At 42.0% G+C, this 12,293-nt stretch overlaps 1 protein-coding gene across 4 annotated transcripts in view; it reads right to left on the reverse strand.

Annotated features, from left to right (window-relative positions):
- Positions 1–269: 269 nt before the first annotated feature.
- The window catches only part of LOC140485529 (clathrin light chain A-like), a 52,252-nt gene continuing 40,228 nt past the window's right edge, over positions 270–12,293 (reverse strand). For 2 of the 4 annotated variants that reach the window (XM_072583715.1, XM_072583714.1), the window contains 2 exons: positions 2,257–2,292; positions 270–792 (listed from right to left, as the gene is read on the reverse strand). In XM_072583715.1, the coding sequence (XP_072439816.1) occupies positions 618–792; positions 2,257–2,292 (211 nt within the window). In that variant the 3' untranslated portion in view covers positions 270–617. Of the gene's footprint in view, positions 793–2,256; positions 2,293–2,637; positions 2,688–12,293 lie in introns of all 4 variants that reach the window. The other 2 variants (XR_011962381.1, XM_072583717.1) reach the window with 2 other exon arrangements.

Here is a 12,293-nt window from a genome sequence, read left to right on the forward strand (position 1 = left end):
TCAAGGGGTATGGAGATAAGGCTGGAACAGGATACTAATTAGGAATGATCAGCCATGATCATATTGAATGGCGGTGCAGGCTCGAAGGGCAGAATGGCCTACTCCTGCATCTATTGTCTATTGTCTATTGTCTAATGTAACGTATGTTCCAGATTCTGTTCTGAAATCCTGGACTCAGGAATGAAGTCACCACCTGCAAACTCAAAGGGAAACACCAAAGCAAGGCAATGTTTAAAAATTCTTGCAAATAAAATTCTTCCACTCTGTAATCAACATGTCAATAAATTTTATTTCATTAGACAGATAGCAGATTTATGATGTAGTTTTTACTATATTACAATAAATGATACGTATTGTACTACAGTCCTGTATTTTCAGAGCAAGAAAATCACACACACTAATTCACACAAAGCAAATAGCAAATAAACAATTTAATCGACTCTGTCAGAGCTCATCTCTGAGACATGTTCCTCTTTGAAAACAGTTTCAACTTGGAAGGAGGAAGGAACCACAGGCAGCAAATGTCAACACTAGCAAAACATCCCACACAATTCAGAAATGGAACGTAATTTTTCGCTGATTAGAATTTAAAGAATGCCAGCCTGACTGTTTTGACTTCACTTTAGAGTCAGAGGCACTTGGCTAAGTGACATGAGAACAGATCGCATCCGTGACACATCTTTGGACACTTTGCTGGTCTTGGAGCTCAAATCACAAAGGTGTAACACATGCTCCCACTCAGAGCCCACAACAACCTCTTGACCTTCACTCACATCTGGGTCTTCAGCTGACCTGAGGCAAGATGAAAATAATTTTACTTGAGTATTGTTTAGAAAGATACATTTTGTTAAAGCTTTTCACCTTGAACTCATCAGGACAATTCACAAGAATACAAAATCAAGGGGAATAATAACATTTATACTGAGAAGAAGAGAATACTGACTGACTGGCAAGTGGACTCTGATTGGTAAAAGAATTTCCACGGAAACACAATATCAATTCTGATTGACAGTTAACGGCCAGGCTTTGTTCAAATTTTAAACTAGGCAGGTTGATTTTGAATAGTCAAGGCAGTGCCCCAAGAAATGAACTAATGAATGGTTGTCACCTATTTTCTTGAGTTTTTTTTATTGAAGTTATTCCTGTTTTACCTGGTTTTAAGAAATATTTTAGATTGCTGCATCAAAATGAAACCCGGAATAAATGTTAAGAAATTTACAAAGGACTTCAGTACTGTACAGCCGATCCCAGTCTCAATCTTTATGTTCTCAATCTGATTGAATTCTTGAAAGAAGTAACAAAAAAAGGAGATAAAGGTGGATCAGCAAAACGTTAAAAAAAACATGGGAGTGGATCCTGTTGGTGCAAATGAGTTAGAGGTTTCATCTGTCAATCAGACGTGTGGGTGATAACTGGAAAAGTCCGGAAAAGGTATTGAGCAACAAGTCCAGGATACCTGTCCTTCCAGGTTTCCTGCCTGGAAGTTCGCTACCCCTTGTAATTACTGGAGCCAATACCATCAATAAGAATATCAGTTCTGATGAACGGTTACTGGACTCAAAATGTTAACTCTTCTTTCTCTCCACAGATGTTGCCAGACTTGCTGAGTTTCTCCAGCATTTTCTGTTTTTGTCTCAGACTTTCACCATCTGCAATTCTTTGCTTTATTAACATCATAAAGGAACTGCATAAGAAAGAATAATGGAAAAGGCCAGGGAAACAAGATTTGGATCAAAGGCTTCCCTCTAAACTGTAAATCTTACAATTAATTCCTTGAAAATTTTGATACTATTTCTGAAAATTATTTATCATAAAAAGCAAAATATGGATGCTGGAAAACTATAATAAGAAACTGAAAATTCTGGGAATACTCAGCAAGTCACACAATATCTGTTGTGAGAAAAAAAGAGTTATTGTTTCAGATTTATAAGCTTTCATCAGAATGAGATGTGACAGTAGAGGTCGCCATTTGAAATTATAAATCTGTAAACATTGATCTGTAAACAAGTACTTAGTGTGCTGCAGCAGGTGGTTGTCTGATGAAGGTGCGTCGCTCCGAAAGTTAGTGTGCTTCCAATTAAACCTGTTGGACTATAACCTGGTGTTGTGTGATTTTTAACTTTGTACACCCCAGTCCAACACCGGCTCCTCTTGTGTTTCTGTTAAAGGACACCCCGGGCTGAGAAACTTGCATTGTCTCATAATTGACTCCTTGACAGTTTGTATCCAGAAAGAGTTAAGAATGGTTCACTTAACTGTTGTAGGTTGTAGCAGTGTTGCTTTATGTTTGTGCTTCATAGCATATTGGAAAGCGAAAAAGGAAGAAAGAAGAGTTATATATTTGTATGTTGGAAATTATTACAGTTAAAACTTCAGAACTGTATTATATTCAATAGTAAATAGAGACGTAGGAGCTGCAGCAGCATAAAATTACTGATTCATGGCACTGACTTCAGGCGAATTTACACTAACAGTCAAAACCTATTCTGACCTCTTGATTGTTATACTTAAAAGATTAACAGCAAAAACTGAGTTAACTAAAAGCAGTTTTAGTTTTAAACAATAATTATATATCTCAGACACTTCCACCATCACAATAAGAACCCTTTGTTCTATGTTTAAAAGTAAAATACATACTGGAAATCTGAAACTGAAAACAAACTCCAGCAAATACCTAGCAGGTCCTGCTGCATAAATGGAGAAAGAAATAAAATTAATAGACAGCATCTTTCAGGTAGGAATGGGGACATTTTGTAAGTTGCATTTCTGAGCAATTCCCCATATCTGTAGGATTTTCTGCAGGGGTGTTGGCATGGGAACTGGCAGCCCTGATTTGTGGACGTGGGAAGATAGTTAATTTGATTAAGATCTCACCGGAACCTGTTGGTAAATTCCTGAGGTTAGGCAGAGAACACACTGAAGCTGGAGACAAGAGGATAATTTTTAAATATGTTCTTATCCCAGCAGCTCAATAATTGGAGCTTTGAGAGGTTTCTCTGGTATATCCTCTCATCCACCATCAAGAAGCCATCACCAGATAACAGCCAGTGGCTTTGGTGGTGAGTTGGAGGGGCATTGGAGCCTGCTGGGATGGGTGGGTGAGTAATCCTGCCTGGGGGTGGGGTTAGCTATGTCAGCTGAGGTTATCCTGCATTTTTACATTTCCCTTATATTGTATATATTATATTGTACATATTATATTGAACATATTATGTTCCATTTGAAGGTATGTTTGCACTTTACCCACATGCCTGTGAGGCCCTACTCCCACTCCCAGCCAATCTGAGACACAGCCCATTCTCCTGTTCCTATTGGAGCTGTGCCACTCCTGGATCAGTGTGGTGTCAGGAGCCAGATATGGTCATGACCCCTGGCATTTTTCAAAGAGTATAAGATTCTGCCAACCCTTTTCTCAAAGCTGTAATGGCTAGAGATTAATAAGGGAATCGAGGGCTATCGGGTGTAGACCGCAAAGTGATCTTAAGACTATCATCCGATCAATCATGATATTATTGAAGGGTGGAAGATCAGGCTCGAAGGGCTGAATGGCTTCCTTTTGCTCCTAAAATATAAGTTCCATATTTTAATCAGGAGATGGGGACATGTGATGGGAAAAAAATGAAAGAGATGTCTCTGATAGGATGAAGGGCAGCAGATTAAATGGGAAAAAAAAACAAATAAGAGCTCTGATGAAATGCCCATTATTCCAATGCTAAATATTTCTGACACATTTTTGTATTTATTAAAGACTGAAATTTTACCCATTGCAATATCAGGGTGCTCCACGTTAGAGAACGAGACTGTCATGAGTAAGGGAATTGGATGATATCCTAAAGAAATTTAGGGTGCAGAGTGAACAATAAGCTCACTTTATCAATTTATGGAGTTTTCAGAGATGCTATTTGCTTTATATGAATTTGTTCATGGGGTGTGGGCATTTCTGGCTGGGTCAGCCTTTATTACCTGTTTATAGTTGCTGTTGAGAAGGAGGTGGTGAGATGCATTCTTGAACTGCTGCAGTCCATGTGCTTAAAGTAGTCCTACAATGCCCTTAGGAAGGGCACTCTAGGATTTTGACCCAGTGACACTGAAGGAATGACAATGTATAGGCAAGTCAGGATGGTGAGTGGCTTGGAAGGGAACTTGAAGGTTGTGATTTTGCCAAGTTTCTGCTGCCCTTGTCCTTCTAAATGGAGTGGAAATAGGTTTGGAAGATCTTGTCTATGCAGCCTTGGTGAATTTCCACAGATCATCTTGTAGATAGTACCTACTCTTGTGACTGTGCATCTGTACTATCTCCATATGCTTTAATGTCTTTTGTCTATTGATCTCTCAATTGAACATGCTCACTGACTGAGCACCCAAAACTCTCTGGAGTACAAAATTCATCACTGCGCCACCCCCCAAGTGAAGAAATTCTTCTTCATCTCAATCTTAAATGACCTATCCCTTATTCAGACATTAGGACCCCCTTTTCAAAACCTCTAACCTGGAGAACTGTCCTATCTATATCCACCCTGGCACCCCTTGGAAGATTTCTGTCAGCTTCAGTGAGATCACCTCTCATGCTTCAAAACTCTGGAGAATACAGACCCAGTCTCCTCATGAGACAATTCCACCGTTCCCAGGGATTAATCTGGGGAATAATTTTGGGGAATTTCTGTTGTGCTCCCTCTATGGCAAGTAAATTCTTCTTTAGATAAGAAGGTAAAATTGAACCCAATCTTCCATGTGAGGATAGAGCAAGGGTCTACACAGTTGCAGCAAGATCTGTTTATTTCTGTACTCACATTCCCATGCAATGGTTGCAATATATCTCCTGCTGTCCATATTATTTGTTGTATTTCCATGCTAGGTTTACGTGACTCATAAACAAGAACATTCAGTTCTCTTCCAACACCAGCACTTCCCAAACTGTCACCATTCAAGAACTCTCACCATTTTCTGTTGATTTTAACAAAGTGAATCACTTCACACTCACCATGTTTTTGCTCATTTATTAAACCTATCCAAGTTCAACCGAGGTTTCTATCTACCTCACAACTTACACTCCTAGCTAGTTTTGGAAATATTACCTTTGGTCCCAACATCCAGACTGTGAATAGCTGTGAATCTGGCACTGATTCTGCCAGTAACCCTGTAACAGTAAGAGCCTGCCATCCTCACAATGTTATGTTTATCCATAGTCTTCAGTTTCTGTCTGTTAACCAACTCTCAATCCCTACTTGTACAGTACCCCAATCCCTTATGCTCTGATTTTATTTAATTTTGTTGTGCAGGTCCTTAACGAAAGCTTTCCGAAAATCCAAATACACCATTTCTATTTGTTCTTCTTTCTCTCTGCCACAAGTAACATCCTCAAACATTCTGTCCTTTGTCAAATATGATTTTTCTTTCCTAAATCCATGTTGACTCTGTCAAGTTTTGTCACACTTCTCTAAGTGGTAAAAACAATAACTGCAGGTGCTGGAAACCAGATTCTGGATTAGTGGTGCTGGAAGAGCACAGCAGTTCAGGCAGCATCCAAGGAGCTTCAAAATCGACGTTTCAGGCAAAAGCCATCATCGGGAATCTCTAAGTGTCCAGTTATCACATGGATTTTGACATTTCTTTACTATTTCCAATAATCTGATAGATCTGTCATTCTCCATTCTTCCTTTCCACCACTTAAATAGTGGGGTTACATTTGCTACTTTCCAATCTTCAGGAACATTTCTAGGATCGACAGAATTATATACTATCTGTGTAGCTATCTTCCTGCTACACTCTGGCATGGAGCTGATCTAGTTCAGGAATGTATCATCTTCAAACCCGATAAGCTTTCAAAGGCTCCCATTTTAAAAATTCTCTTGTGGAATGTGGGTGTCACTGGCTAGCCAGCATTTATTACGTGTCTTTAATCGCTCTTTGAGAAGGTGGTGGTGAGCTGTCTTTTTGAACTGCAATACGAGTCATTGCTTGTATACCATCAAATCTTTGATTGCATTTTTTTCAAATCAAGAATAGCCAACATGCCCCTCAAACTTTCATGGTTTCTCTCTCTCAGCTTTGTCTAGAGCGGGAGAGGGGAGTGTAGGAGGAGGAAATCAGAGTGGGGCAAACGATGAGTGAGGAAAAGGAGAGAAGATTGGGAATGGAGAGAGCAAACTTGGGATAGTGAAATGGGTGAGGGAAGAGGGGTAATGGTGCAGAAGTGTGTGTGGGGGGATTGAAAGTGGGGAGAGGAGAGAGATTCTCAGGTTCATTGAGTTATACAGCGCAGAAAAGGCTCTTTGGCCCATTGAGTCTGCACCAACATAACTACCACCTGTTTAGGAAGCACCTGCTGATAGTGCTGGATAGGTTTATCCCACTCAGGCAAGGAAGGGATGGTAGGGTTAAGGTACCTTGGGTGACAAGGGATGTGGAACATCTAGTCAAGAGGAAGAAGGAAGCTTACTTAGATTGAGGCAAGGATCAGACAGGGCTTTAGAGAGCTATATGGAAGGCAGGAAGGAACTTAAGAATGGACTTAGAAGGCGGCATGAAAAAGCCTTAGCCGGCAGGATTATGGAAAACTCTAAGGTAATCGACACTTATATGAGGAACAAGAGAATGGCCAGAGTGAGGGTAGAGCTGACCGGGGTAGGGAAGGGAACTTAATGAATACTTTGCTTCAGTATTCACTACTGAGAGGGACTTTGACATTTCTAAGGACAGCGTGAAACAGACTGACATGCTAGAACAGGTTAATGTTAAGAAGAAGGATATGTTGAAAATTGGGATATACCCAAGGTTACTACAGGAAGTGAAGGAAGAGATTGCTGTGCTTTTGGCGGTGATCTTTGCATCCTCAATGTCCAATGGAGTAGTGCCAGATGATTGGAGGGTAGCAAATGTTATTCCCTTGTTCAAGAAAGGGAATAAGGATAATCCTGGGAATTACAGACCAATCTGTCCTACATCAGTGGTGGGCAAAGTATTGGAGAGGATTCTGACAGGATTTATAGTTACATGGAAAACCATATTTTGATTACAGATACTCTGCATGGCTTTGTGAGGGGCAGGTCATGCCTCACAAGCCTTATTGAATTATTTGAGGATGTGACAAAACACATTGATGAAGGTAGAGTACTCGATGTGGTATACATGAACATTAGTGAGGTGTTTGATAAGGTCCCCCGTGGTAGGCTTGTTCAGAAAATAAGGAGGTATATAGGGACAGGGAAACCTCCCTGTTTGAAGGAGCTGACTGGCCCATAGAAGACAGAGGGTGGGTGGTAGATGGAAAGTATTCAGCCTGGAGCTTTGCGACCAGTGGTGTTCCACAGGGATCTGTTCTGGGAACTCTGCTCATTGTGATTTTTATAAATGATTTGAATGAGGAAGTGGAAGGATGGGTTAGTAAGTTTGTCGATGACACCAAAGTTGGTAGAATTGTGGATAGTGTGAAGGGCTGTTGTAGTTGCAATGGGACATTGACAGGATGCAGAGCTGGGCTGGGTCATGGCAGATGGAATTCAACCTAGAAAAGCATGAAGTGATTCACTTTGGAAGGTGGGATTTGAATACAGAATACAGGGTTAAAGGCAGGATTCTTGGAGGAACAGAGGGATCTCGGGGTCCATGTCCATAGATCCCACAAAGTTGCTACCCAAGTTCATAGGGTTGTTAAGAAGGCATATTGGTTTTCATTTGTAGGGTTATTGAGTTAAAGAGCCGCAAGATTATGCTGTAGCTCTATAGAGCCCTGGCCAGACCACACTTGGAATATTGTGTTCAGTTCTGGTCACCTCATTATAGGAAGGATAGAGAAGCTTTACAGATGATGTGGAGGAGATTACCAGGATGCTGCCTGGACTGAAGGGCATGGACTGAAGGAAGGTTGCGGGAGCTAGGGCTTTTCTCATTGGAGCAAAGAAGGATGAGAGGTGACTTACTAGAGATGTACAACATATTGAGAGACATAGATAGAGTGGATTGCTACATACTTTTCTCCATGGCAGAAATGTCTATCATGAAAGGGATATAATTTTAAGGTGATTGGAGGAAGGTTTAGGGGCAATGTCAGAGGTAGGTTCTTTACACAGAGACTGGTGGGTGCGTGGAATGCATTGCCAATGGTGGTAATAGAGTCAGATACATTAGGGGCATTTAAGCGACTTTTGGGTAGCATATGGAAGTTAATACAATGAACAGTATGTAGGTTAGTCAGATCTTAGAGTAGATCTTAGAGTAGGTAGACTAATATGGAGGGCCAAAGGGCTTGTACTGTGCTGTACTGTTTTATATTCTATATTCACCTAAAGGTGCAGTAATCCCTATTTCCTGCACTTGTCCGACATCTTTGAATTTGGTGTGCTCATCCAAATATTTTTAAAGCTTGTAAGGTTTCCAGCCTTCATTATTTTCCAAAGCAATGCATTCCAGATTACCATTACCTGCTGAGTGAAAAAGGTTTTTCCCAAATCCCCTCTGAATTTCCTGTCCCTTACTTAAAACAATGTTCTCTCAGGATTGACCCTTCACCTAAGGTGAATAGCTGCTCCTTATGCACCCTGTCCATATCCCTCAATCTTATAGCCCTCAATCATGTCAATGCAAGGAGTATCAGAAATAAGGTGGGTGAACTTAAGGCGTGGATCGGTACCTGGGACTACGATATTATGACCTTCACGGAAACGTGGATAGAAGAGGAACAGGAATGGCTGTTGGAGGTTCCTGGTTACAGATGTTTCAGTAAGATTAGGGAGGGTGGTAAAAAAGGAGGGGGGTGGCATTGCTAATTAGAAATGGTATAACAGCTGCAGAAAGGCAGTTTGAGGGGATCTGCCTTTGGAGGTAGTATGGGCTGAAGTCAGAAATAGGAAAGGTGCAGTCACCTTATTGGGGGTTTACTATAGGCCCCCCAATAGCAGCAGAGATGTGGAGAAACAGATTGGGAAACAGATTTTGGAAAGGTGCAGAAGCCACAGGGTCGTAGTCATGGGCGATTTCAACTTCCCAAATATTGATTGGAAGCTCTTTAGATCAAGTAAATTGGATGGGGCGGTGTTTGTGCAGTGCGTCCAGGAAGCTTTTCTAACGCAGTATGTAGATTGTCCAACCAGAGGGGAGGCCATATTGGATTTGGTACTCGGTAATGAACCGGGACAAGTGGTGGGCTTGTTAGTGGGTGAACATTTTGGTGATGGTGACCACAATTCTGTGACTTTCACCTTGGTTATGGAGAGAGATAGGTGCGCACAACAAGGTAGATTTTACAATTGGGGGAAGGGAAATTACGATGCTGTAAGACAGGATTTGAGGAGCATACGTTGGGAGCATAGGCTGTCAGGGAAGGATGTCGTTGAAATGTGGAACTTTTTCAAGGAGCAGATACGACGTGTCCTTGATATGTATGTACCTGTCAGGCAGGAAAGAAATGGTCGTGTGAGGGAGCCTTGGTTGACAAGGGAGGTTGAATGTCTAGTTAAAGAGGAAGAAGGAGGCTTACATAAGGTTGAGGAAACAGGGTTCAGACAGAGCAGTGGAGGGATACAGGATAGCCAGAAGGGACCTGAAGAAAGGGATTAGGAGAGCTAAGAGAGGGCATGAAAAATCCTTGGCGGATAGGATCAAGGATAACCCCAAGGCATTTTATGCGTATGTGAGAAATCTGAGAATGACGACAACGAGGGTAGGTCCGATCAAGGACAGTAGTGGGAGACTGTGTATTGAGTCGGAAGAGATAGGAGAGGTCTTGAACAAGTACTTCTCTTCAGTATTTACGAACGAGAGGGACCGTATTGTTGAAGAGGAGAGTGTGAAACGGACTGTTAAGCTAGAAGAGATACCTGTTAGGAAGGAAGATGTGTTGGACATTTTGAACAACTTGAGGATAGACAAGTCCCCCGGGCCTGACGGGATATATCCTAGGTTTATGTGGGAAGCAAGAGAGGAAATTGCAGTACCGTTGGCAATGATCTTCTCGTCTTCACTGGCAACGGGGGTGGTACCAGGGGACTGGAGAGTAGCGAATGTTGTGCCCCTGTTCAAAAAAGGGAATAGGGATAACCCCGGGAATTACAGGCCAGTTAGTCTTACTTCTGTGGTAGGCAAAGTAATAGAAAGGGTACTGAGGGATAGGATTTATGAGTATCTGGAAAGACACTGCTTGATTAGGGACAGCCAGCACGGATTTGTGAAGGGTAGGTCTTGCCTTACAAGTCTTATTGAATTCTTCGAGGAGGTGACCAAGCATGTGGATGAGGGTAGAGCAGTGGATGTAGTGTACATGGATTTTAGTAAGGCATTTGATAAGGTTCCCCATGGTAGGCTTATGCAGAAAGTCAGGAGGCATGGGATAGAGGGAAATTTGGCCAATTTGATAGAAAACTGGCTAACCGGTCGAAGGCAGAGAGTGGTGGTAGATGGTAAATATTCAGCCTGGAGCCCAGTTACAAGTGGAGTTCCGCAGGGATCAGTTCTGGGTCCTCTGCTGTTTGTAATTTTTATTAATGACTTAGATGAGGGAGTCGAAGGGTGGGTCAGTAAATTTGCAGAAAATTACGAAGATAGGTGGAGTTGTGGACAGTGAGGAGGGCTGTTGTCATTTGCAAAGGGACTTAGATATGATGCAGAGCTGGGCTGAGGAGTGGCAGATGGAGTTCAACCCTGTCAAGTGTGAGGTTGTCCATTTTGGAAGAACAAATAAGAATGCGGAATACAGGGTTAATGGTAGGGTTCTTAGTCAGGTGGAGGAACAGAGGGATCTTGGGGTCTATGTACATAGATCTTTGAAGGTTGCCACTCAGGTGGATAGAGTTTGTAAGAAGGCCTATGGAGTATTATCGTTCATTAGCAGAGGGATTGAATTCAAGAGTCGTGAAGTGATGTTGCAGCTGTACAGGACTTTGGTTAGGCCACAGTTGGAGTACTGTGTGCAGTTCTGGTCGCCTCACTTTAGGAAAGATGTGGAAGCTTTGGAGAGGGTGCAGAGAAGATTTACCAGGATGTTGCCTGGAATGGAGAGTAGATTGAGAGTTCTTGGCCTTTTCTCGTTGGAACAGCGAAGGATGAGGGGTGACTTGATAGAGGTTTATAAGATGATCAGAGGAATAGATAGAGTAGACAGTCAGAAACTTTTTCCCCGGGTACAACAGAGTGTTACAAGGGGACATAAATTTAAGGTGAAGGGTGGAAGGTATAGGGGAGATGTCAGGGGTGGGTTCTTTACCCAGAGAGTGGTGGGGGCATGGAATGTGCTGCCCGTAGGAGTGGTAGAGTCAGAATCATTGGCGACCTTTAAGCGGCATTTGGATAGGTACATGGATGGGTGCTTAATCTAGGTTAGAAGTTCGGCACAACATCGTGGGCCAAAGGGCCTGTTCTGTGCTGTATTGTTCTATGTTCTATGTTCTATGTCCCCCCTCAGTCTTCTCAGTTGTAATAAACAATCCAAGCCTATCTAGTCTCTCGTTCTCGCTCAATTACTCCATCCCAGGCAACATCCTGGTGAACCTCCTCTATAGCCCGTCTCGTGCTATCATATCCTTCCCATAGTGAAGCGACCAGACTGTACACAGTATTCCAGCTGTAGCCTAACCAATGCTCTGTACAACTCCAGAATTACCTCCTTGCTCTTAAACTCTATGTCATGACTGATGAAAGTAAGTGTCCCATATGCCTTCTTAACGACCCTATTCACGTGCTCAGCTGACTTCAGGGATCTGTGAATAATTTCCCCAAAATCCTGCTATTTCTTTAAGCTATCCAGTGTCCTGCCATTCAGTAAATACTCCCTCATCTTGTTGTTGTTTCCTCACACTTGTCAGGGTTAAATACCATCTGCCACTGGTCTGTCCTCCTGACCAACCTACAATCTATCTTCCTGGAACCTACAACCTTCTTTGCTGTTAACCACTCTACCAATGTTGGTCTTGTATGCAAATCTGCTTAACATTCCTCCCACATTTTCATCCATATCATTTGTGTATATAACAAACAAGAAGAGTCCTGGTACTGGCCTCCAGTCACTCAAACAGCATTCTTCTACTACTCTCTGTGTTCTATTAATAAGCCACTTTCTGATTCATCTCACCATGTTTCCCTGAATTCCATGTGCTTTAACCTTCTCAATCAGTCTCCCATGTGGGACCTTGTCAAAACTTTTGCTAAAATCCACATAAAATACAGCAACTGAATTCCCCTCACTTGCTTGATCACATTTTCAAATAATTCTAACAAATTTGTTAGGCATGACCTCCCTCTGATAAAGCAAAAGCCCTTCATCAGGTTTTATTCCTGATGAAGGGCTTTTGCCCGAAACGTTG

This window comes from Chiloscyllium punctatum, chromosome 14 (genome assembly GCF_047496795.1).
Source record: "Chiloscyllium punctatum isolate Juve2018m chromosome 14, sChiPun1.3, whole genome shotgun sequence".
In the NCBI taxonomy this organism is placed as follows: domain Eukaryota; kingdom Metazoa; phylum Chordata; class Chondrichthyes; order Orectolobiformes; family Hemiscylliidae; genus Chiloscyllium; species Chiloscyllium punctatum.